The sequence below is a fragment of the Girardinichthys multiradiatus genome, chromosome 9, assembly GCF_021462225.1.
Source record: "Girardinichthys multiradiatus isolate DD_20200921_A chromosome 9, DD_fGirMul_XY1, whole genome shotgun sequence".
NCBI lineage: Eukaryota > Metazoa > Chordata > Actinopteri > Cyprinodontiformes > Goodeidae > Girardinichthys > Girardinichthys multiradiatus.
The window spans coordinates 22,225,344-22,252,316 of NC_061802.1; the positions used below are offsets into that span (position 1 = coordinate 22,225,344).

At 38.0% G+C, this 26,973-nt stretch overlaps 1 protein-coding gene and 1 long non-coding RNA gene across 2 annotated transcripts; both read left to right on the forward strand.

Moving 5' to 3' along the window:
• The first annotated feature begins 1,798 nt into the window (after nucleotides 1-1,798).
• cth (cystathionase (cystathionine gamma-lyase)) lies at nucleotides 1,799-12,754 on the forward strand. Its single transcript, XM_047375754.1, has 12 exons — nucleotides 1,799-2,071; nucleotides 4,253-4,334; nucleotides 4,547-4,642; nucleotides 4,732-4,841; nucleotides 5,038-5,172; nucleotides 5,261-5,318; nucleotides 7,999-8,076; nucleotides 8,452-8,604; nucleotides 10,285-10,406; nucleotides 10,877-10,929; nucleotides 11,175-11,313; nucleotides 12,380-12,754. Exons 1-12 carry the CDS (start codon nucleotides 1,889-1,891, stop codon nucleotides 12,395-12,397), a joined length of 1,227 nt encoding a protein of 408 aa, XP_047231710.1. The 5' UTR covers nucleotides 1,799-1,888; the 3' UTR covers nucleotides 12,398-12,754.
• Nucleotides 12,755-16,763: 4,009 nt separating this feature from the next.
• LOC124874295 lies at nucleotides 16,764-20,186 on the forward strand. Its single transcript, XR_007039752.1, has 2 exons — nucleotides 16,764-18,152; nucleotides 19,749-20,186. It is a non-coding gene; the product is annotated as an uncharacterized LOC124874295 (long non-coding RNA).
• The last annotated feature ends 6,787 nt before the right edge of the window (nucleotides 20,187-26,973 follow it).

Sequence of the window (26,973 nt, forward strand, 5' to 3'; positions counted from 1 at the left end):
TATTTTTTGGTGATTTCACATTTGTATGACACTCTTTCACATTATTCAAGTATTTTGACTTACAAAATACTGTTAGTCCTAAATAGTTGAACGTCCCAGCACTATTTGTACAGCAATAGTTGAACTGACAAAAGGGAAAAGGCCTGTCCACCAGCCTTACATTTCATTCTGGACTTTAACTGGGCAATTCTTACACATGAAAATAGCCTGATCTAAACCATTACATTGTGGCTTTGGCTATATGTTTATGACTGTTGTCCTCCTAAAAATTAAACCTCTGTCCCATTCTCAGCTGTTTGACAGCCTCTTAAAAGTTTTCTTTCTAGTTTTTTCAGTATTTAGTTCCATCCATCTTCTGTTGAATTCTGACCAGCTTTCCCATTACTGCTAAACAAAGGCTTTTCCCACAGCATAATGCTTCCACCACCATGTTTGACATTGGTAAATGTGTCTTCAAGGCATTTTGAAACTGCTTTTTTCATGCATTTCTTACATAAAGGCTAAGTTTGTGGAGTGCACAGCTAATAGTTGCTCTGTTGAGAAATTCTAACATCTGAGCTGTATGAGAATTTGCAGCTCCTCCAGAGTCACCCTGACCCTCTTGGCTGCTTTGCGATGTTATTCTTGCCTGACCTGTCAGATTAGATGAGTGGTCATGATTTGATAGGACTGCATGTGTGCCATACTCTTCTCATTTTCAGATGATGGACTGAATCGTGCTTAGTGAAATGTTCAGAGTTTTGAATATTGTTTCATATGTTAATCATGTTTGAAATGTCTCCACAATTTTATCCCCGACCTGTCTGCTGTGTTTTCCAGTCTTCAGAGTGTTGTTTATTGGTCATTGCTCTCTCACAAAGCTCTCAGGAGTTCCCAGAACATCTGTATTTACACGGAGATTAGATTACACAGCTGGGCTCCATTTAGTAATTAGATGATTTTGAAAGTCAATTGGTTGCACTGGATTGTTTTTATGTGTTTTACAGTATAGGGGTCTTGTTGTAAATGCACAACACCCATTTCTATATTCTTATTTTAGAAACAAACATTTTTTGTCACTTAATTAAAATTTGTTAATTGTAATACTTTTATTGGGCTGTCATAAAGTATCCCAAGAAAATAATTTGATGTCAGAGGTTGTAAAGTAAAAAACAATGTGGAAAATCTTTGGATTATAAACACTTTCGCAAGGCGCTATACAAAAACATCAATCCTGCTGGGTTTCAAAGCAAACCAGCAAATCTAACCTCTGTTAAATTTGAAAGTGTATGCACTGAGCACTTCTACCCCCTGTGGTTCAAACGGGAAACTGTAGTCTGAGTTACTGTCCTCTTTCCCAGGCTCAAAAAGAAACAAAACGCCCAATTAATTTGGTGCATCTTTTCAGCCACCTCAACAGCGGCTGTGGTAGTGGTTTAGGAATAGTCAGAATATGGTACTTTGATGAGAAATGCGCGTAAAAGTTTACAATTTACTCTGTTTTGTTGGTGTGACGTGACTTTATTCCTCAGGGACTCGCATTTTTACGGTCAGATTTTTTTTTTTCTGGAGATGATATAGACGTAAAATCACACGACTACTCAAATGAACTCTCGTTTTTATACGAGTCAACCAGGTTCTTATTCTGATTCAAAACACAGGAATCGTTGCATCATAGCTGCCGAGCAGACATGAACGCAATCAACATGGTGTCGTAACAGTTCCCGGACGTCCAATGCGCTACAGCCAATCAGCTCCGCTCGCTGAAAGCCCGTAAACGCTGATTGGCTGAGAGAGACGGGCTTGTTCAACAGCCCTACTAAATAGTATTTCCCCTTTACCATTAAGGTTTAATGCGCCCTCATCCTCGGTACAGAGTTTCCGGGTTCACCCAGAACAGCACCCAGCCATGGCCCAATCGAACAAACAGGACACAGGCGATTTGTTCGCCGGCTTCCTCACGTCTTTTAAATCTTTCGCCACAGATGCCATACACGTCGGCCAGGAGCCGGAGCAGTGGACATCGATGGCTGTGGTGCCGCCGATTTCCCTGTCCACCACCTTCAAACAGCGCTCACCGGGGAACCACGCTGTAAGTAGCCGGATAGGACTCTGTTATTCAAGGCGGAGGGCGAGGAGGAGGGGGTACCGGTAATATATACACGTGGGAGATGATGCCCATATCATAGAATGAGCCCAAAATAAATCCAGCTGTTTCTGTAAGCCTGTATTACTCGTTCAACATGTTAGAGCTAAACATGGACTCTCACCTCAGAGCCTTATTAGTCATTGATTTATTGTCCTAAAATGCGTTTTCAGAAAAAAAAAAAAAAAAACAGATTCTTACAAACTATATGTTTAAAGCTTTAATTTCGGTTAATTGTGGGTATTATGGCTTATAGCTAATGTAAAGCCAAAATTAGGTTCAAAGAAACGTATGTGCTGAAAAACCACCCACTGATGAGTTTAAAATCAACAAGAAACTAAAATAATGACCGCAAAACAAGGGTGTCTTCAAAACCAGCCCCTTCAATCTTTACTGAAATTTTTAGCTACCCCCATGGAGAAGACAAATACATTCCTGAACCAGCTTAGTAGCATGGTGGTGGCAGCATCATGCTGATGGTCTGTTTTGCGTGGAATAATAGAGGAGGACTGTTTTTAAATACTTCAACCTCAACTCAAATCAAATGATGAAAACTTGGACACAGTGGGGTTTTACAACTAAAGGATGACACCAAATACACATTAAAACTCCTGTTGGAACAGATAACGCAGGCTACGTTTAAGCTTCTGAAATGGCTTGACATCAGCCCTATTTTAAAATTCAATGACTATGCCTCAAAAGCATTATGAATCTCCACCAAACTCTTGACTGTGCACCTTTTTCTACCACAGTTTTTCCTTTCACTTAACTTTCCAACAGCTCAGTCAGCAGGAGCCTCTTCATAGATTGCACAGGGCCTGACATGGAGTTTAAGTTTTAAAAATCCTTCTTTATGACTCTTGTAATATTCAAATTTTCAGAGAAATTGAATTTTGGGTTTTCTGAACCATAATCAAAATGAATAGAAATTCAAGCCAGAAGTATGTCACATTGTGTTGAATGAATCTGTGTAATCTACAACATTTACCTTTTTAAATTAAATTCTGAAATTAACTTTTTGATGATGTTCTGATTCATTGAGATGCACCTACAGACTAAGAGTTAGACAATTTTTTTTATAAAGCCAGCTCTCAAGCCTCCACGCTATCATTACTAAAGTGTCTTAGAAAAAAACAATAATCATGATGAAAATTGTCCTTTTTTATCTTTTCAGAAAAGCAAAGCATTCATCAAATTTATCACTGGTGTTTACTTTACAAATAACCTTTCTTTTCAGACGGTTAAGACAACATGCAGAATAAGCAGGGCGTGTAAATGAAATGTCATTCATAAATGTAACTGCACAGACAGTCTTTATGCATAACATCACGCAGGAACATGTTAATGATTTAACTTGTCTCAACCCTTTGATAGTCATTGTTAATGTTAAAACAGATTCACCAAACTGTCAAATCTGTTGATTAAGACTAAAACAGAATGATTTTGCAAATATAATAAACACCTTTACAAATGACTACATCACCAGTCTGCATATAATCTTTTCTTTCTATTGATCTAAATTAACTTCAGGTTTGGAGAGTACCCTGATTTATTTTTTTATGCAATTCTTAAGGAATTGTCTATTTTCTCTGAAGTGGTAAATGATTTGCACAAACCAAACAGGGTTATAGATGTAGGAAAGCAGGTCGCCATGCAGTATGTTGCAGGTAAAGTTGGTGGGGTATTTCTGTGTTACAGATGGTGTTTCTCACTCACAGCCGAGTACACAATCCCTGTTTTGCTACTATAGGTGACAACATTAAAATAACAGCACCAGAAAATGTGAAGCAACAATACAAAGTGTGGGGTTATTCAATTTTTTTCCCATTTAAAGTGAACCCACCATTCAGTTTTTCACTGTATGTTCAAACTGGTGGATCTTTGTTAAAACAGCCAATGATTGTACCATTCATTAAAAAAATTAAATGAAAATATTAAGGACAGTAGAGAGTAAAAATAAAACATTAGAAACAGGAGCATCATCCACTGATTCATTCTCCATGGTCCTTAGAATATTTTTTAAAATCATTCAGATTAATCTGCACAGCTTGAGGTCCTGTTGTAGTTTCTTCTAAGTACTGTCTTTCTGAAGAAACAATGAATGTAATAAAAATTCTCACCCCCCAGGGCTTTGAGTACAGTCGGAGTGGAAACCCGACCAGAAACTGCCTGGAGAAGGCCGTGGCAGCGCTGGATGGAGCAAAACACTGTAAGCAACACGATTACAGGAAAGATTCTGAAAATTCTGGGTTTATGAAAATTATATAGTATATGGTCTTTCTTTGGGATGTCATTAAAAGGACTTGGAACTGTAAGAATCGTATAAAAGCAAATGTGGTTTTTAAACTTACCTTTTATTATTTTAGTTTACTACATGAAAAATGATAACTGACCCCTTGTGACCCCCTCATCCACCTGCAGGCCTTGCCTTTGCCTCGGGACTGGCAGCCACAGCGACCATCACCCACATGCTGAAGAAAGGAGATGGGATCATCTGCATGGACGATGTATACGGAGGTGAGATGCAGCTTCGGGATATTGCTGTGTTCTATAAGTCATCTACAATGATACAGAGAATCTCATCATGGTACTTGTTCATTTTCAAGGCACCAACCGATACTTCCGAAGAGTTGCATCTGGATTTGGGCTGGAGGCAACTTTTGTTGACTGTACGAAACCAGAGCTGCTGAAAGCTGCTCTGAAGGCCAACACCAAAGTAGGTTAGGGGAATATCCAATAAGGAAAGGGAATAACCTGCTGTTATGTAACAACTGGTTATCCTTATTTGGGTGCGTCGTTTTTGTTTTCCAATTCAGGGCAGTCACTGTGAGTCAGCACTTTGTGTAATCACCATTCATTTACACCTCATGTTTACCTCACCTGAGCACGTGTTCCTGTCTCTGCTGATGTAGCTGGTGTGGCTCGAGACTCCAACCAACCCCATGATGAAGGTGGTGGACATCAAGACCTGCTCCAACTTGGTGCACGAGTATAGCAAAGACATTGTAGTGGTCGTTGACAACACCTTCATGTCGTCTTATTTCCAGGTATTAAGGATTTCCTGCAATCAAATTACAGTTGATGTGTAAGAGACTCACTCAATGATTAACTCGTGTTTGTTTTGTACACCCTTAGCGCCCCTTGGCTTTGGGCGCTGATATCTGTATGTACTCAGCCACCAAATACATGAATGGTAAGTAGGTAGGTAGGTCATATATGTTTCCTCATTATAACGTTGGAGCTTTTTTTATTACAAATTGATAAAAATGTGGGTTTTGGCGTTAGATGAGGTAATTAAACAACACTGTAAAAATGCAGCAATGTAATATAAATTTTGGCAAAGAGACTGGTACATGTAGAGTCCAGGTTTTTGATCAGTACCCTGTTTCAGCAAAAATTGGAAATATGTAACAAAAGCAAAAATGAAACATTTAAAAACACAAAGACTGCGTTTTTTTACGTACAAGAAACCACTTGAGTTTTATCGAAATATGTCAAAATCAAAATAATGTCAAAAAATCTGTATAAACAGCCCAAAAAGACAAAAGAAACTGAAAAGATGGAGTTCATTTAATTAGTGCAATTTGGCAAAGGGGAAACCACTTTATGAATGAATGAATAAATAAATGTTTAAAGATTCTGAAGTCAGTTTCTGTAAATTGAGAATACATCCATTGTGTGAAAAATACTATACCCATGCCAGGTGAAGAGAAGATGGTAGACGGATGTAGGTAAATTTTCCCATGAAGCCAGGGCCTCTGTTAGGCAAACAGAAAAAAAACTAGGCAGAGCCAAAACACACACACACACACACCAGAGGAGCCGCACTTATGTAACTGTTTCATTAGAATCCGGAATAGGCTTTAGTCTATATCAGAACATAGTTTAATTTCTGCTGATCTTTATTCTGTGTAAAGATTTAGTCTTCTATGCACTGTTGTGTTAAATAGATGGAACAGCACCAAACCAGATTGTTTAAATAAAGAGGAAGAAGATGAGGTGTAAAATGACTTTAAAATAAATGAATTTTTTATTGCTTAAATATCATCTCACACTGAAAAATATAGACGTATTCCCCGTTGCTAAAATGACAGAGCCTAGTCTGGAGCAAATAGGAGGGATCTCTCACCATTTCTCTTTGCATAATCTTTCCACGTCATCCACAGTCCTTGATTGTCTTTTATGCTCTTTTCTCTGTACCGTACCCACAGTTTTTCTATAAGCTTTAGTTAGGTGAACAGCACTGGTTATGGGAAAAGGTTGATTTAGTTTTTAAACCGTTTCTGTGTTGATTTGGCCTTCTGTTCAGATCAATGTCATGCTAAAAAAAACACCTGTAATGACCCATCTTAGTCAGATACGCTAGAGTCCAGTAGATTTGAAACGTTTGGGTACATTCTGATATTTAAAGAATTCATTATTTGATGCCCTCTTATAAGCCTCCCAGCAAAGGGACCCACAACATCACAGATCCTCCAACATACTGAACAGTGGGAATAAGACACATTTGCACATGTTCATCCTTTTTCTCTTTTACACTTGACCCACTTGAAGTGTTTCGTTGTCCGATGAGCTAACCCCTCCTACTTCCCCATTTCTAAAGGGATTGCTCAATCCAGCTCTCCATCCAACAGGTCCGGACTTCCCTAAACCTGAAAGATCTTACTAAGCAGGTTTACTGAAAGTTCTGTTTAAGCTGCTGTCGGGAAATGACTCGCCTAGCCTCTGACAGCCTTCATCCAAAAGTCTCGCCCTTCTTCAACTGGACGTCCGGGTGACCGAGTAGCCTATCGCGGTCATCCACACCTTAACCACTCACTTTTGTTCACGGCTGCTCATTCCCTAATTTACAACTGGTACTTGGTATATGGGCTAGGTTAATTTTAGTGGCTCAGCGCGAGCCCCAAGGACGCTGTTTTAACAAGCTTGACTAAGGCAACCTTTAAAAACCTCCTAAAATATCTTAGAACCAAACAACAAGACTTTTTACCACCAATGAAAAACCTTTACACAGTTTCACACATTTCATTCCTCAGCTTTCAACATTTACTTTAAAACACAGTTGCAAAACAGTCACACTTTAATACTTTTCCTGCATTTCCATCATACATCTTTTAACTTGTTGATTTAATACATGTGAAAGAACATAGAATCATCATACATTATTTCATTGAATATTCTTGTTTATATTTCTGCTAGAGAAAAGACAGATAACATGTGACATTGCTCATTACAGGCCTCTCCAGTCTCTCAGCTCCAGAATATGAGATCATGCTTGTTTCACTCCTCACTGCTCCAACTGTGTGTTTTAATAATCATTGCATGAATTACACTTAGGGATATAAGAATACTCATTGTAACTTGTTATGGAGTTAACTATGAGCAGTTTGCTATATGTTGCATGGATTACATGGAAAGATCTCACCTTATTTTGACAAGTGTTTGTTGCTAATATCGTCAGTCTTAGACTAAAGCACATGTTTCTTGTTTAAATCCCAACAGACTTTAGCAACCTCCACACGTTTCTGTTTGTGATGGTGGGACAAAAAAGGCTTTTTCCAGGAATGCCTCCCAAAAAACTGGTTGGCATGTAGACAACATTTAATGTTTGTTATGGGTCTTTGGTGTCTCCAAGATGCCACTTGAGATTTTGTTTTTCACCTTCCTTACGGCCCTGCCCACTGTGTGTAGCAGGAACGTAAAGATAGGTCTTCATCTTCAGCGATCAGTGGCTGAAAGAATTGGGTCTACCCATATTATAAACAATGAAACTCAAAGTGGCTCCATGAACACCACAGAAAGACACAATGATGTCTTACTTCCTATTGCAACATAAAGTCTTATGTGAACTGTTGCTTCTGTTTCTTTGGCAGGTCACAGTGACGTAGTCATGGGTCTGGTGTCTTTAAACAGGGAGGATCTAAATGAACAACTGAGGTTTCTGCAAAACGGTGAGCAGCTAATCAGTGTTTGGTGAATATAAAACCAAACATTCTGAAAACGTTGTGCTAAAATTATTCTTAGTGTGCTTACAGTATGCATTTCCCTCCAGGTTTAAATGAATTACAGTAAACATAAATGATCAGGAATTAGGTTTGCTAACCTAATTCCTGACACTGCAGCTACTGCCTGCTTAGTATCTGGTGAAGTGGCTCCTTGAACCTCTCCTGCATTCATTCAACAAACGACCAACAATAATTTCTGAGGCCAAAGCCCTTCACCAAACTAAACCTTTTCATTGTTAGGGTTGTTCTGTTTGCCTAATCTAGATTTTTGGGAGGCTTTGTTTCCAACCTCTGTGTGACTAATTTTGTCCCTGTGGCCAGCCATCGGTGGTGTACCGTCCCCCTTTGACTGCTACTTGTGCAACAGAGGTCTGAAGACGCTCCACCTGCGGATGGAGCGCCACTTCAAGAACGCCATGGCAGCTGCCAAGTTTCTGGAGGCTGATCCCAGGGTGGAGCGTGTCATATTCCCGGGTGATTTCTTGTCACACCAAAGATTTGTTGAGACATGCCTCCCAACCTTCCACGTCCAGATTACAGAGCTGTCTTTAAAAGTGAACCAAACCAAAGCGTAAAGAACATACAGCTGTTTAGAAATGACTCAAATGGGAGTCATTGTGGCTAATTAATAAAATAAGATTGTGGTTGAAACTTGTTTTTACCAGGAGTTTCAGTCCTCTTGTGTAAGCGGCAGATATAAGAATAGGCTCATAATAATAGAGCAGAACTCTTTGATGTTCTCACATAAATCGTGTTAATCTATAATCAGCACTTTCAGCTCCAGTTTACTCTGATGTTCATGCCAGTACACTGTGTGCGTGTGATCTTTCTCTTCTCTCCTCTTTTTATGGCACTATAGGCTTAACAATAATTCACAACTTCAAACTGTCCCATATTGAGGAGCTTATTACTTTGTCTGAATTAATCATACATTTCTGCTTTTCCTATTTTGGTTGTATCCACAGGTACATGTGTAACCGTTTTAATAACACTAAAAACAAAGAAGCGTTAACTACACTAGTGCTCGTCTACCGTGCTGTAAAAAAGTATTTGCCCCCTTACAAATGACTTTTTTTGCTCTTTTGTCTCACTTTGAGGATCATGTTTTAAGTCTTTGCGAAACGATGATGGATACATTTTCTTCTATGTGAAAATGATGAAAAAAAAAAAAAAATCTAATAGTTTTCAACCTAATGACCAGAAAATAGATCTAAAAAATATCACTGGTACTTTTAGTCTGTTTTAGAAATCCAATGCAATTATTTAATGAAAAAATAAAAACTGCTAAAACCAGCGTTAGTTATTATATCTATATTTAAAAAACAGTAGTTGGTTCTTTTTCATTTTTAGCCCGAGTTATTAACAGCCATTGTGGAAGGTCCAAAGAGCCACTTGCAGCTCTGGAGCCACATTTTGCAGACTGCTGTTTGAGGATTAACAAACAAATGGTAACATCGAAGATAACCTATGTAAACACAAAAGGCTAAACAAACGTTTATTGAGGGGAAAAAATGTATCCAGACCAACCTGGCCCTGTGTGAAGATATATTATTCCCATAAATCAAATGCACTGCAGTGCCACCCCTGGAAGCAACAGCTGCCATCAGACGTTTGCAATAACTGACAATAAGTCTTTTACATCAATGTGGAGGAATTTTGGCTTTATTTTAATTTAGCTGCATTTGAGGGCTTTTCAGTATTTATGTCCAGACTTGGACTGGGCTCCTCTAAAACTTTTTGTTTGATTTGAGCCATTCAGAGGTGGACCTGCTGGCACACTTTGGATCATTGTCATCCTACATAACCAAAGGGTTCTTGAGCTTATGGTCACATGACTGGATGTTATCCCTAAGCATTTTCCAATGTTCAGCATTTGGCACCCAAGTATGTCTCAGAATCTTGTTTAAAAACATACATTTCCTCTCATTTGTTCAACAGAGTTGTCTTCATCTGATTTTCCGATCTGTTGAGGAAATATTGAAAGTTGAAGAGTTCATAAAGAGTTCCTAGCACTACTTTAGAGGTTTTACTCAAGCCTCAATGTTGAGCAAGAAGTCTGTGAAAAACCATCTTGTTTCTTTGTGCAGGGAGATTAGATGATGTCATTGACTGGTTTGTCATGTTCTCTCTCTCTCCCCCCACCCCTCAATGTAGGCCTTCCCTCCCACCCACAGTATGAGATGATGAAGAAACAATGCACCGGGTGTCCAGGGATGATCACCTTCTATGTTAAAGGAAAACTCGAGCACGCCACCACCTTCCTCAGCAACCTTAAAGTAATTTAGGGAGAATTTCATTTAAAGTCTTTTTCTTATTTTTTGCAATGGTTGGTATTCAGATATCCAGGGTAAGAGCAGGCATGAAAGGAAGACGGTCCACATCGGCACTCTGTCTGCAACGTAACAGTTTGTGGTAGAGGCCCAAGACATTTGAAACCAGCAATTATAATGAGAAAGACATTGTTATACATATTATCTCTTCAGTTTATAGCAAAATAACCCTAGGCAGCATCATAATAATGTAATCACCTGATCTGAATAAAAAGAAGTTGTCACAGAATATCAGATTTAATTTAGCTTTATATGACACACCTCTATCAGCCTACTGTCAGGTGTGGGGGAAAATGTGATTAGAGCAATTTCTGCTTATGGTTAAGTATAGTGTATTTTTTTTTATTAATCTTTTTGTAGATGCTATTAATGTTCGCTGCTGTTCTACGTTTCTCTTAATGCCTGTTTGGTTTCAGATGTTTGCAGTGGCAGAGAGCCTTGGGGGTTATGAAAGTTTAGCAGAACATCCGTAAGTATCTCCTATCTTTCCTGCTAACAGTTTTAAAAATAGATTCTTGGGTTATACATGTGTACATTTGCAAGATAGGCAGCACTTTAAAATAATACCACTAGAGGGCAGCCGAGGATCTACAAGAAAATCTATTCTAGCTATATTTCTTTGCATTGAGTATATTCTGCTTTCCATCAGAACCTCAGGATTTGTTTCTGAGTTCAGCTCAAGTGTAACTAACACTGTCTTCTGTCTGAATTCAGGGCAATTATGACCCATGCGTCAGTGCCGGAGAATGTGAGGGCCATTCTGGGGATCAGTGACACTCTGATCCGCCTCTCGGTGGGATTGGAGGACACGGCTGACATAATCGAAGACCTTGACCAGGCACTGAATGCAGCTGTAAGTATTAGATACCGGCAAAACACCAGAAAGACCTCAGTTTGATAGTCAAAATAGTGTTTGAATATGAGAGTGGAAATCTGAACTTCTGCCAGATTTCCCAAGGTGACTAAGGCTGAAACCGTCTCCTCTTGGGTTCGAGCTAGAACTCAACTAGCGGGGGGAAGTAAGCATTTTGTTGTATAGATGTGTAGGAAACTTGAGGTCATACAAATCAGCTGAGATAAACTCACCACTTTTCAAGCTGATTCAAAGTTTTAAAAGTATTACGTTAGATTTCCCAAAAATTCTCAGGCTGGTGATAAAGATGGTTTTGATGGCCAAAGGACTAGTTGATGTGCTCAGGCTGATTTCAGATTATTCTCTCCTTCAGTACTACGACCACGTTGGACAAATCTGACCTTTTCACAAAGAAACAAAAACAAGCCTTTAACAATCTCTGGGAAGAAATATAAAAGATTAACATTGCTGGTGAAAAACCAGGGCTACATTACTGATAAAGAGATAATATATTTGTGGCCAGAGGTTTGTCTCAGGAAACAGAGATTGGGAACTGCCAGTGTAGCATGATTCATGTAGTAAAGAGAAGGACGTGTCAAAATGAAGACAAATCAGGCCAGAGGAAGCAATGGGACTTTCCCTGCTTTCCCTTGATGACATTGTGATTATTCTATTCTGTTGCTAAGGCTTATGAATGTGTTTTATGTGTAATGAAAGTATAAATTAAAGCCTGAAAAACACAGTTTAATAAAACAAATAGATTCCACATCTCGTTTGAACTCAGTTTGACCCAGGCTGGTTGAGATTCTGTTGCATCAAAACTGTAGTAACTGAGATTTAGTGTGCTGGTTTGGATGATTTACCTCTTATTAGCAGCTACTGGTAGTCGCAGACTGCCTGGCATCTCGCTGTGGCTCATAAAGACAAGGTGAGTGATTTTGTAGATTAGGTTTCCTTGTTTGAGCTCCATGGATCAGTGCGAGCCATCAATTTTAACCTCATGTCTGTGTTTCAGCCTCTGAATGCACAGGTTATTGATCGGTTTTTCTCCTGTTGTCTCTGGTAGCATCCAAAGAAGAACTGAAACATCGGCATGGCGTCCTCAAGACTGAGGTGGTCATAGTAACGATGCTCGGAGGTACCTGAGATCTAAAACCCGATGACGATCAAAATGTGCCCCCTTGGTTCCACCTTTCAAGAAACAAAATGTTCTGAAAACAGTACAAATGATACCATCTTTGAATAATTATCACAATTTTTACATAATCTTATTCATCTAATGCTGGCTCTGCTTTGTTTGTTTGTGCTTTTATTTTTTTATTTGAAAGCTTTATAAGGGAAAAATCTCATTTATACAAAAGTAAATGGGGTTTCAGTATCTAAATAACGAAAACTGCATTTACAAATAAAATCTGAAATAAAGTAGGTTTTATAATGCCAACTTGTAAAAATGACTAATTGTTTTTGGTGAAACACATGGTGAGCTTTTGCTTCCACCTATTGATCAAAGGCTAGAACGTTTACATTGACACAGTCTCCTATAAACTTTTAAATATCTCCCAATGCACAAAAAACAGGAGTTTGGTGTCTTTTGGCAAGAAGATGAAGTAGGCCATTGTGCCACCAACATTAATCATGGGGGCTTGGAAATCACTTACCTTACTTTCTCAGCCTTGATTTACTGTGAATGGGTTTTTAAAGATGCAATTACAGGAGTGGATTTTGTGTTTTCACATTTCGGACGATGTGGAAAGCAACATTTTCTACGAGGGCTAAACTCTTATTACGTTTTTATTCACTCATCAATGGTTTATTGTGACAAATCAATCAAAATCAGTTTGAAACAGAAATGTGAGTTGTTCCTTTCTTTCTACTAATCCTTCCTGCTACCAGCTGTATGGTTAGAAATTCAGTCATTCATTAACAGCACCTCAAATTTCATAGAGCTTCATTCACAGGAAACAAACGGACTGGTTTTTAAGCAAATCAGCTAGTTGTCATATTTAAAGGGAGAATTTTCATTGACATTTCAAAGGTAAATATTTAAGGTCTCCAGAAAGAAAAACATGGGTTTAAGGACAGAAGATTTAATTTCAGTGGAACTTCAATTTGCCTTACTTGGAAGCATGCAACAGATTGGACGTGTCTGAGGAATTTCTACTCCAGCTTCTCACGTTATGTAACCCTGCTGGTTCCTGAATCTGTTTAGAGTGGTTCATTTAGCAAGCATCACATTGTCTTATACAGCCGCATCTCAATAAATTAGGAAATTATTAAAACGTTTATTTCAAATAACAGATTCATTATACACAGTGATATCGTTCTAACATTTCTGATAATTTTCATGATCATGGCTTACAGCAAATGAAAATCCAAAAGTCATTTTCTCAAATTGTTATTGTACATGTGGTCAATAAAGAATTTATTTTTGTTTTAGTGATTATATGTTATGGCCAACACAATCAGTAAGAATGGAGACGGATGTCCAGTCACTGAGACCCTGAACGAGGAGGATAACCCACAAAAAGGGTGTTAGCTGGTTTTTCAGAATGCTGTCCAAAACATATTGATGGAAAACTGAGTGGAAGGAAGAAGTTTTGTAAAAAAAAAAACAACATTTTCCTCCGCATTGAGAGGATTGTGAAATAGTCTATTCAAGAACTTGGGGAGATTCTCAAGGCATGGACTACAGCTAGTCAATGCCTCAGGAACCTCCACATACAGACAAATCCAGGACCTGGGCTACAACGACCACATACTGGTATTTAAGACGCCTCTGAACCAGGAACATTACTAGTTTTATTTGGACAAAAATACAAACTTTTTTTCGTTTGGAAATCAACATCCCACAGTCTGGATGGAAAATGGGATGGCATAGTTGTTTGAGATCCAGTTTGTAGTTTCTACAGATACATATGATTTTGGGTGTCAAACCATGTCCTGATGTTGGTCCACTGTGGTTTATAAAATCAAAGCAGACAGATACCATTAAATTTGACAGAACTTCATGCTTTCTTTGCCCGACATGCTTTATGAAGATACAGATTTCATTTTCAGTGCCCAAAGTACACAAATCTGGTTTAATTGCCATGGTACTACCTAACTTGCGATAGGCGGCATCTCTCGTCCAATGAGCTTCGGCCCTCTTCAATTTCTCACTTTGAACGGTTCAGTCAATCTCGTACTGCATCACAATTGACCACCAAATCTAGCTCACTTTGGAGGTCAGCCAACCCAGACAGAGCCCTACGAGCCAATCCACGCTTAGCTTCTTGCGTCATTTTCTTCCTGATGTTTATTGGCTGTTGGCAAGGAACAAATTGGTGCATTACCGCCTCCAACTGGTACTGAGGCAGAACCAGACAGTCACTTAAGATAAAACTGCATTTGTCCATGATAATTAAAATAAACGTATATCCCTTTGTATCTTTACAAAGTATTTTATTGTATTAAGTTACCGTTTCAAACCTCAATCTTCAAATTGATTTCACAGAGTGCCATTTGTTTTATTTTGTACTTTTACTACAGGTTTTTATTCTTATAGTGACTGAACAATAATCCAACTGTTTAAAACCATGAACCTGAAACAAACCATAACAGAAGGATTTCATTACACCAGCAAACAATTTGTTGTTTAAGGACAGCAAATGAGAAACCTAACAGGAAATTAGTTGCAACCCCCAGTCGGTCGTGGCAGATGGCCGCTCACACTGAGCCTGGTTCTGCTGGAGGTTTCTTCCTGTTAAAAGGGAGTTTTTCCTCTCCACTGTCGCTACATGCATGCTCAGTATGAGGGATTGCTGCAAAGTCAACGCCAGTGACTGTCCACTGTCTCTACAAGCTCATCCAGGAGGAGGGAATGCTGCAAGTCATTGACTGGATGCAATCTGCTGGGTTTCCTTAGATAGAAAAACTTTTTATCCAATTTGAATAAAAAGTTAACTCCGACTGAACTGTTCAATTGTTAGGATTAAATGGAATGTATGTATCTGACTGTTGTGAAGTGCCTTGAGACGACATGTGCTGTGAATTGGCGCTATATAAATAAAACTGAATTGAATTGAACTAAATGCTAAGATTGTTCACAGGGTTTTCCAATATATGTTAAAGTATTTGCAATACAATTAGAGGTGAGGTTTATCTCTGAAATTTTACAAAAAAAAAGAGATTGAATTAATCACTTTAAGCAAAGCTGGGCCTGCTTTCTCACTCTACTCTGTCTTTACTTGTGCTTATGAGCGGGAGATTATTTCACTATGATACAGCAGACAAATGGGACAGATGTGAATCTACTTAAGTCTGGGCATCACAGTGAATATGCAATATTCTCACCATGAGGATATTATAAGGTCTGTGGTCGTGAATAAATGTTAGCCACCATTGTTTTCTTAAACATTGTTGATAATGATATGCATACACTAAGAACAGTATACCACTCACTATTGCCAGTTTTGACCAGCATAGGAAGGTAATCATAAAATGTTTAATGGACAGCAATGACAATAAGATGCAGTTTAGGGTGTATTTATTGTAAACTGTAGGTCACCAACATCGTTACAAGGTGAAAGTAACTAGCAACTTTTTATACCCAGTTCACCCTGAGTGAATAACAGAAGAAATCCATGAAAGAGGGTAATGAGAAAACAAGAAAAACAAGAACACCAAAAACAACAAATGGCAGCAGCAGGTTTCATCGTTGTCATAGAGTGATCCTACGGTCCAGAAGACTGGTCTTAAAGAAGGCATATGATTGTGAAAACAAAAATGAGTTGAATGATGGATCTAAGATCGTTGGTTTGCTTTAACAATGGACAGGGTACAAGTGTTAATATAAATAATGGTACAGTTTCATGCCTCTGCATTACAATAGCATCCAATTGCCTTGTAAGCTCATGTGAACAGGATGTTAGTTGGGCATCTACATTAGGGAGGGATCACTTTCCAGTGAGTACAATAATACATGACAATATATTCAGACAAGAGGAATTCATATCAACAACATGGTGCTTTAACAAAGCTAACCAGGAAAAGTTTTAAATATACTGTCAAAGGAGAAGCCATCTGATAACACTAGCGGAAAACAGAGTAATGTACCAATAAGGTTAAAGGAACATAAGGCACTTAAATCATTAGGGACGAATAAAACAACAGAAAACTGTATAGACTACAAAAGGAAAAGGGCAGAGGCTCTCATGGAGAGAATAACGTTCCTCCGTATGCTAAGAAATAAAAAACAAAATGTCTGGTCGATGTTTAAGAAAATGAGAGAGAAAAGAAATGTAGTTAAAATGCCAGCATTGATTAGAGATCAGGAAAGTATAGTGATAAATAAAGATAAGGCACAAGCTTCAGAAACTCAAAGTATATATATATATATATATATATATATATATATATATATATATATATATATATATATATATATATAAACTGTTTTAAGTCATGAAATACTAAAGATTGGGAAAAGGTTTGCACTTGCATGCCAGATTGCCATTTCTTTACCAGTGATTTCAAAGATCAGCAGTGGAGTCTTTGGTTCCTTGTGATCTCATTATCTCTCCCTTTGTCCTTAGACACCAAACATGAATCTCAACATGCCTGAAACCATGCACCATGCAAGCTAAGGCTGCATGAGCGCTGACAGCTGTGAAGGATGTTCACTGAAGTGTCAGGTGTCTAAACTGAAAACACAGACATCCCTTCTGTCCTTAAAACCATAAACGTACCATGGAGTGACACGGAGTCATCACCACAGAACAGCATCACCCACTCAGCTTCTGTCCTATTGGCTCAGGTGAAGCCTTTGGGAAGCAAGTGCTGAGCCTCATTTTGTCTGCCTGGTGGACATTCGGGAAGATGGCGAACAGGGCACACAAACACCGAGCTCCATTCGGTCTGTCCTAATGACCAAATTGAACCGCAACCAGGAGATCTTATTCAGGTCTTTAGGCAAGGGTAGCAGCACTGGGCTCTATAGGTAGGTGATGGATATGCCATCGACTTAACTGCAGAGTTCCTATATTTAATCTGAATAAAATTGCCCTTCGTCCGTCAAATATGAAACATCTGCTTTTGAAGTGAACTTCCTGGATTTAACTGATATAAATTCGAGTCTGTTGAATGTTTAAAAAGCTGCCACGGCTTAGAAAGGAAGAAACTTGCAACCTTACCTGAATAGCTTAAATCCCCATCTAAGAAGGTGCCTTTTATTTACACCCATGAAACCTTTCGTTGTGCAGTGGCATTACAACCATAAACCTTAATGTGTTTTACAGGGATTTTATGTGACCAAAACAAAGTAGTGCATCATTGTGAAGTGGAAGAAAATGTATACATTACCAGTAATTAATGGGTCAAGTAGACTGTTTCAATAATTTCCTGATGAAACTGCAGCGCAAGAGCCATGAAATAAATATAATGTAAAATAATTATATGTATTTATAAGTGAAATTTTTTTTTTCAAAATTACATTTAATTAACTTCATCATTTAAAAGGTATATTTAATTATTTAATGATGTAATAAATAAATAACTGCAAAATGGGTTCAATCAGAAAAGAATACATTTTTAACAATGGATTTTCTTTAGGGATCTTTATTTATAGATTCAGCATTTTCAAAAGTAATATTCATATAATCTCGCTGTTTTAACGCTTTTTTTTTTTTTTACACATAAGGTTAATTGATGAAAATAGAAATGCAATTGCCTTTTCACTCTGTGTTTTAGATGGATCCTAATAACACAGCTGACCTGCAACTGGGAGATCTTATTCAGGTCTTTAGGCGAGGGTGCCAGCTTATACGTGGGGGATGGATATGTCATCCATATAACTCTTGCTGGTCAGTATCGCAAACTGCAGACTTCCTATATTTAACCCTTTAGCATTAACATTATGTACTAATATTATAATAGAAAAATTTTTTATGAGGGTCAAATATTTCCCTAAAAATACGTTACCAAACTGTTGATTTATCTGGTTATAATAATGGCACTGACAAAAAACTAATATAGTTGGAAATAACTTTTTACTGTAAAGTATAATGATTGAATTATTTATACAAGTATTTCATAAACTATTAATATCCCTTATTTACTTATTATGTTGACATACCACAACCACTTTACTGATGCATAGATTGTCATGTTCTTTTTTTGTTTGTGTTTTCTATTTTCCTTCGTTTTAATCAACAAATACTAGATGGACAGCAACACATTTTATGATGCAAGGACACACAACTCTCAGGCTCTGACATCGGAACCAGGTCAAGATTCTGATGCTGATCTGAGTGATGATTGACCCCTAGAAGAAACATTACACCCCATAACCTTTGCAGCCACAACCAGATATGTGTTATGACAACTTTGGACACTTGGCACTTCACTGTGACAAACAGGGCTGGTGTAACCTCTGTCCAGATGGAGAGTCTAAGTGTCAGAAGTGCAAAGTTTTCCCGGAGAATGTCTTTAATCAAAAACTAATATTTAAAATTTTTTTAACAGGTTTTGTAGGGAGGTTTATTAATAGATTCATTATTTTCAACTTAATAGTTATATAATCTAGCTGTTTTATTTACAAAAACAGTTTTTGTGACACAAGGTTAATTAATGAAAATAAAAATCATCATCTGGATGACTCCCGCCGGTCAGTATGATAAATTCTCCGCAGGGAGCGGCTGAAGGATGTCATCCAGGGAATGAACTACAGAGTCAATAATTTCCTGGATGACCGCCACAGGCCGCTCACTTTGGAAGAGATAATCCAAAGAGCCCATCACCGTGTTGGCTAAGAACACTCAGCATGGATTTTGTGGCAAGTAATGGAAGCAGAGCTGTGGGATGGCTCAAGTTGTTTTTTTTTTGCCGGTTTTGTAATAATTATGCGTGACACTTACTGCTAATATGTTACAACTATAGTAGCCGTCCATCGTGACCCACGCTGTGTTGAATGAGTGTGTGTGAAGTGTAAATCGCGGAATTGGTGCTTCCTTGTTGGTGCTAAGGTTAGCTCACCTGTTATCTTTGATTTCAATGAGTATTTGTAGCTGGCAACCGCAGCACTACAGCTGATTCATTTGAATGAAGCAATAATGAGCCCAAATTTCCATACTGGCCTTTGGAGGAAAATAAATTGCCTTAAATATTTAACTGGCACTTTTAACAGAATGAGCTGCTATTTCTGACTGAAATATTTGAATGTGTATAATTGAATTGCATATCATCTCATTTGTATGGTGCATATTTATTGGATTGTTGAATGTGATTTATATTGTGTTGAACCATTTTTATTTTGTTCTCATATGCGTTGACTATTGCATTTTGATTTATTTATAGTGCAGTGAGTGCTAATAATCTGAATTTGTGTGCATAATTTGATTTATATTAGATATTTGATTTTTGCATTATTATTAAAACATTGGTCTTGTTTTATTGTGCAGGCCAGGTGGTACCTTTTTGATGGCGAGCTGATGGAGCAGGCCTAGAGCCGCCAGAAGACTGCTACCTCTCCTGCCAGGTTGGTAGGGGACTCCTTGCAGCTCATGAAATTTGTATTCCACTAATTTCATCACAACAGGTAACCTGTACTGGAAGCGACACTTTCAGCCTCTCTGGACTGAACTTCTATACCCAGGTTGGGTTTAATGACTTGAGAGTTAGTAGGCAAACCTTGCTGTTGGACGACTGATGGGAAAACTTTGCTGTTTGATTATTCTTGTGGAAACCTTGCTGTTGGACTATTATTAGAAAGAAAAACAAAAAACAAAAGAAATCTGTTCTGTCAAATGATGAACTGTTCCTGATGAATATGTTTTTCATTTTTCTTTCTAGTTTTGGTTTACTTTTGAACTTATGTGCAATAAACTTTTTAATGGCCATTCAGAACATGTTTTTTTCAGTTGTTGAATTGTAAATATTTTTCCTTGTCTTTTTGCACTTTAACTATATGGCATTACCAGAACAAATGCATAAACTTCGGTCTCTGTCTCCTCCTTCCGAGTCGCAACCCGCTCTTCTGATTTACTAGGCTATTGATTCTGTATCAGGTCATTTATAGACAGTAATTGCAGTCTATTGTTAGGATACATAAATATATTACATGTATATCTCAATATCTTTATGAAGTATCACGAGAAATGCTTAAAGATGCAAATTTAACGTTGAAGTTTTTAACATTTTTTACTTCTGGTTAGATTGGGAAAACAGTCCGTCATTGTGTCACGCTTTTATTTTGAAACCTGGTCCGTAAATGCCTTAATACTTAGTACATCCCAACAAACTGAAGTATTCTCCCAGTTAGTCAACAGGATACAGTAATCTATCCCGACTAACAGCACTATCTACTGTCAAATCCAAAACGCTTCTGACTTTATTTGCAACAATATGACCTAAGTTGGCCGTTACTACCAGATGCTTTTTAAAACCAGGCAGCCATAATGAGGCTCAGCACCTACTTCCTGGAGGCTGGACCTCAGCTAATAGGAGAGAAGTTAAGACGGTGACACTGCTCCACAGACCGCTCCCTCTGTCTCTGTCCCCCTTTGTTTTTACATTTCCAGTTGCATGTTGAGACAGAAAAGACAAAAATAAATGGGCTCAGGGAAATCTGTAGAAGAAAATACAACAGACATACATTAGAGAAAGTATATCAATGTTTAAGAATTAAAACAACAATAAACTAATTTGATAAAAATATATATATTTGAAGGCAAAATAACATGTTTTAAATATAATTGGTTGGTAATAAATATGAAAGAAACAAATGGGCTAGCAAAAACAAAACGGCAAGAAATTCACTTGTATTAAATAAACAAAGGAAAGAGACAGCAATTTTTCAGCATTACATATAGTTCATTGTCTTTAATATATGCATGAACATAAAGATGCTGTTGGTGCCCTGGCACTTTTATGATTACCTTCCTCAGCAGCCTATTAAACAGCCCCTACTAGCACAACAACCATGGTACCAACCGGAAATGCCTGACATACTCAGTCAAATAATAAACACTTTTTGTTCTGTGTGCTTGGCATTTGCACTTGTTTCACATGCATTTGAAAAACAAGGCATGGAAACATGTTCATGAGAATAAAAGAACATGAGAAGAGTAAGCTCTATAGAGATAGTGTGGAAGCCTACTTCATGATAGCAAAAACTTTCTTGCTGGCAAACAAATGTCTGAATCATGAGCAGGTGAAAAAAGAGGGATCAGGCGATGGGACAAATCATTGATGTGTTAAAAGTCATAGGCAAATGTGGACTTAGTTACAGGGGACACAACAAATCTTATTCTCTTGAAAATACTGCTGTAAACCATGGCAACTTCTCAAGAGTTGTTACTTTTGAGTGGATATGACCCGTGTCTTCAACAGCACATCGACAGATGCATTAGGTAAAGCAAAAATCATTATGAGAGTAGTGAAAAGGGAAGAGGTTCACTTGTGACTCCTTTGTCAAAGGACATTCTTGTTAGTTATGGATGTTCTTAGCCAGGTAATAAAGAACTCATTTGCAGATGAGGATAGAAAGGCAGGAATGTTTTCTGTCTAAATTGATACCGCCCAAGATATCACCTCAACAGATCAATGTGCAATCATTGTAGGATACGCCACAGATGCCATTCATGAGCGTTTGGTTAGTAAGATAAACTGTGAAAAATCCGCAGGCAACGATTTACTCGTGCTGTTAAAATGGACCCTGCAAATGCTTACAGTTGACATTGGGACGTGTAGGCATCTCCTCTGACGGTGCAGCTAACATGCAAGGGCTCCATCTAGGGTTTGCAGCTTTTCTCTCCCAGCAGTCTTCTGTCGAAGCTACAAAACAAAGTGAGTGTTTGGTCATCTCGAGTCCACCTCTTGTGCTCTTCCTTGTGTCTGCAGACTTCACGGGCCATTGGCGCCATCAGTCTGCTTTCTCTGTCCTGGGACTGTTCAACACACGCTCCGGAAACAGGCCTTTCTGAACGCTGTGAAGTGCACCGCAGGCTGTTGTCTCCAACTCACCCAGCTGTAATAAAAGCAAAACATAAAGTAACTGAATGCAAATTAATGTGCAACTCATATGTAGTGTAATGAAATTACGATAGCTTGGTTATGAACATATGTTTAGATATTATTGGGGGGGGGGGGTTTCTTCAGCAGGCCCGTTTATTCCCACCCTTCGAAGCTGACATGAGTTTAGAAAGCTTTATCGTTAGCGGTCGCACAGGACCACAGGGTAAAAGGAAGCGGGTACAGACTCAGTACATGCGCTATAGCTGACATAAAAACAACACGGAGGGAGCCCAGATGTCAGCCAAAGGGCCGCTACGCTCATAAAAAATATCGGCCTAATTTCAGAGTAGTGGTGACGATTTTCAGCGCTGAAATGCGCTGGCGAGAAACCCGGTTTCAGATTGTGATTGTTGGGCTATTAGCACCTATTAATATTTAGAATTAATAATCCTGAGTACCAATGATCAAACCAAAACCCCAATAAACATTTGAATATTTAATTTTAGCCTAACATCTAGTCTTGTTGAGTACTGCTCCATAAATACAACCCAAGACCGTTGAATTCAGTAAGAAATAAGTAAAACTGTGGAATAGCATTGACCTTTGAACAGCAATAAATAAGTACAAACCATTTCTCTAATATATATACGTGTGAATCAACTATAACTAATTCAACTTTACAGTCAAAATATGTAAGCCAATAGACTCTCCACCTAAACTAGCAACACTCACCAAACTATTAAAGAAAAAGATAACACCAATAGTAAATTGAAAAAAACAATCAAATAATGATTAACGATGAAAACTGGGTAAAACGAGGAAGTACCGCTTCTGGATCAAGCAATAAGAGAAACAAATGATAGCAAGCTGTTCCTCTCACTGCAGGTTTTCATCTTTAAGTTTGACAGTGTCGGAAACATACAGTCGTCGTAAAAAGAAAATACACCCGCTTTAAATAGTGGAGCTTTATGTTTATTTGTGCCTTGCTAATGTAGATAAGTGTTTCACTAAGCCACCGAGCCATTGTTGAAGAAGCTTTGAATTAATTGTCAGACCTGTGGATGGGGGAGTATTTTAGCTCTCCTCATCACTGACAGGCCTGTTACATGCATGTCCTTCTTGGTGATGTGAATTAAAGTTTGTGATGAATTGATGACGCTGAGGACAAAAAATGAAATTTGCAGTGGTGTCACTGTAATAGGGTAATCAAGAAAGCAGCAGGGAAAAACCTATATGTAAAGTACTACAAGTCATGCACTGTGGACCATTCTTTCTTGCACACTGAAGCAATAAGATGAAAAAATAGAACAAATTTTACAAACAAATTAGGCTTAAAAATAATAAAACTCTGTAGGGATACATTTAAATGTTGCAAAAACTGTTGTACAGTTCCGAGTTTTTGACATGAACGTTTGAAGGAATTATTCATTTTAACCTCTTCGGGAAATAAATTGTTCTTTAGATGTAATTTTTAACTCTTCTGACTTCTGAATCTGCCTGAGGATTCGAAAGTGAAAAGGTGCTGCTGGTCAGATGAGGAGAAGGTTGGCTCTACAGCATATTCTGCATTTGTAGATATCTTGCAGTAGTTTTACAGATGCTTTGACAAACCCCTATGGTATAGAGCGCTCTCTGCAGATATTTGTGGCCCTTGGTGCTGCACCACTGACGGTAGAGGTGCACCAGCTAATATTTATACTATCATGTTTTTATTATAGTGTATGTAAATATCTGGTTTCAACTATACATACAGTGATCATTTTATAGAGATTAAAGACAGCAGAGTGGGAAAAGGTAGCCACTATGACCTGTAGCAGTCTACATTCAACAGTATTTATGGCTGCATTTTGAGACTCCTTGGACATCCTGATAAAAAAAATAAAAAGTACTATAGTCTGGCCTAAACATCACATAAACATGGGCTCATTATTGGGCATATCTTTTTCTTATTTTGCCAGTAATACACATTTGGAAAGAATAATTATTTTTAACATGTGAAAGCACAGTTACAGAATACATGCAATTTCAGCCTTTAATGTTCTAAGCAAACATCTTCTAAGTTACAGTTCAGGTAGCTGAGATCCACCCTGCTGTTGGTGTTATTTCAGATGAGCAATTGGTTCTCTTAATGAGCCAAATCTATTTTCATGAATCGCAGTAAGGTGTCAGTAACATCTTTTAGCAATAAATGGAGTTTAAACAAAAATTCAACATGGAAGACTCACCACCGCATCCAATCACTCCTCACTGGCTGCTCCAATCAACGGCAGGCCCGCTCTTCTCCTCGGCCAATCATCTCCCAGTGCATCACTTTTATAGACCTTCTGCATGGAAGACACCGCTCTTCTGCTGAGCTTCGACCCTCCTCCACCCCTTCTCCACCATAGGCTCCCAACTCCTTCCATTCACCAGGATCGGATCCCGGGGGGGAAGACGTACCTAGTCATAATCCCAAGATGTTTATTCAAACCCACTTCATCCTCAGCGTTTACGTCTCCCTCAGGGGTCCGAGCGCCAAAGAAATAATCTTTCATTAATAAACTCTTTAACCGTCATCTTGTTGTTTCTTCATTATGCGAGTCTTTCCAGGCTGAAATAACATAATACCTGCCATTAATTTAATCATTTTGTCAGTTTTAAATGTAATGACACTAATAACAAATAGACTTGCTGATAATGTAATAACACATTGTAAAGTATGTATGTAAAGTTTTGATAGAAACTTTGTAACACATACATGACCGTTTCGTTCCTGAATTCTAGCGCATAGCATTAAGTGATCTAATGATCAAAGCCACTTCACTTCGATGACATCATATTCCTAACCTATATGGTTTAATTTGTCCATGGACCCAACCATTGCCAACAATAGCAACCTATTCTGTAAACATCTTCCACAAGGTTTAGGAGAGTGTTGGTAGTTAGATAAGAAAAATGGAATTCCAGCCGCCGCTCTCATTCATCTAAAAGGTGTTCAAGAAGGTTGAGGTCAGGACTCTGCGCAGGACAGTCAAGTTTCTACACACACACTGAATACACCTGCAGACATGGAAATGATTGGAACACCAGAATTCATTGATTTGGTGGTCTGACCCATTACCTTTGGCAATACAGTGTATCTAAGCTAAAGGAACATCTTAAAAAGATTAACAAATAATTCTGGAGAGAGAGCTACTTTGTATGTATCCTTGAATTAATGAATGAATGAATGGAAAAATATGTAGATTATGCCATCCACTGATGAGCCAAAATAAACTGCAAAACATATTTTTTTGCCAGTATTTGCAGTCCTTATTTAAGGTTTCATTGTTGGCTACAGTCGTTACATTTTGAAACAATTTTTTTAAAATTACAATGCCAATAACATAATATCTCCTTTTGTTATTGGCAAAATGTTATTACATTGTTGGTTACCGATGCCTAACTGCGCCTTAAAATCCTGTCCATAACAAACAGGATTGTTTGTTTTGGGCGTGCAAGGATCAGATAAAACCCAGATTCCCCATACATCTGCAGCATTGACATGTGTTACTGGATTGGACATTATGTGACTACTGCATGACACATCCTAAAATATATGATATTGGAAAAACTGATATATTTTGTGACATGTCAATTTATATAATTATGTGTCCTTCAGACAGTAAAGCACACATTAGAAACAGGTAAGAATTTTTAATAAGACCTACTCTTTATAGAAAAAAGTAAGACAGGCAAAAACAGCATAGTCATCATTAAAGACCAGCTCCCCTTCCTGCTACAGTTTACTTATATTTTTGGTTAAGTACAATATGTTAAACTATAAAATGGGAGGGCAGAGCTTCCATGAGCACTTAATGGCCAATTAGGAAATTGAAGCACAAACAATATCTACCAGGCCTTCACAGACCTGTTTCCCCGACATTTTTTACTTATTTCCACACTTATAGCAATTGATGTATAATGTAAAATAAAGCTGCGATGCAATTATATCCGGTTTTTCTAACTCTTTCAAACTACTTTAAATTATATGTAGTCCCTCTGCAGTGACAACCCCTTTATTTTCCTATTATTTTATTGCTGTAAAATGTAAGATATTCTTAAAGACTTTAATGTCTCAGTTTCAGGCTTCTAATGTCAAATGAAGATGCATAAGATTGATTTCATAATAGTCCTAGGTGACAGGACTCACATGAACCCTCTATTAATATATCAGTTTAGAAATTTCACCATCAAGGCCAGAAACCAATAAACTGTGATACAATAATCACAACTATGCAGCTTGAGCTGCTAAAAATGGCAGATCTTAGCACAGTTGGTATACCTCTCCACACTATAATGCACAGGTCCCACACTGCTCATAGATTTATTTTAAAGGAGTGTACATATTTCTATGCATCATGACATCAGCAATTTTCTCACCTTTAATTTAATCTATATTTTATGAAAATCGGATAAGAAATAAAGGTGCTATGACCATTTTTGTGACAGATGCATGCTCATCCAGCATCAGAACAAAGTGGTTTTGGCTGACGTGACTCAATGCACAGCAATGGTGCATGTGACCGTGTGTCAATAGCTATAGCAGCTAATAAGCAATCTCCAAGCCAGTAATATACACTGCTCATAAAAATAAAGGGAACACTCAAATAACACATCCTAGATCTGAATGAATGAAATATTTTCATTGAA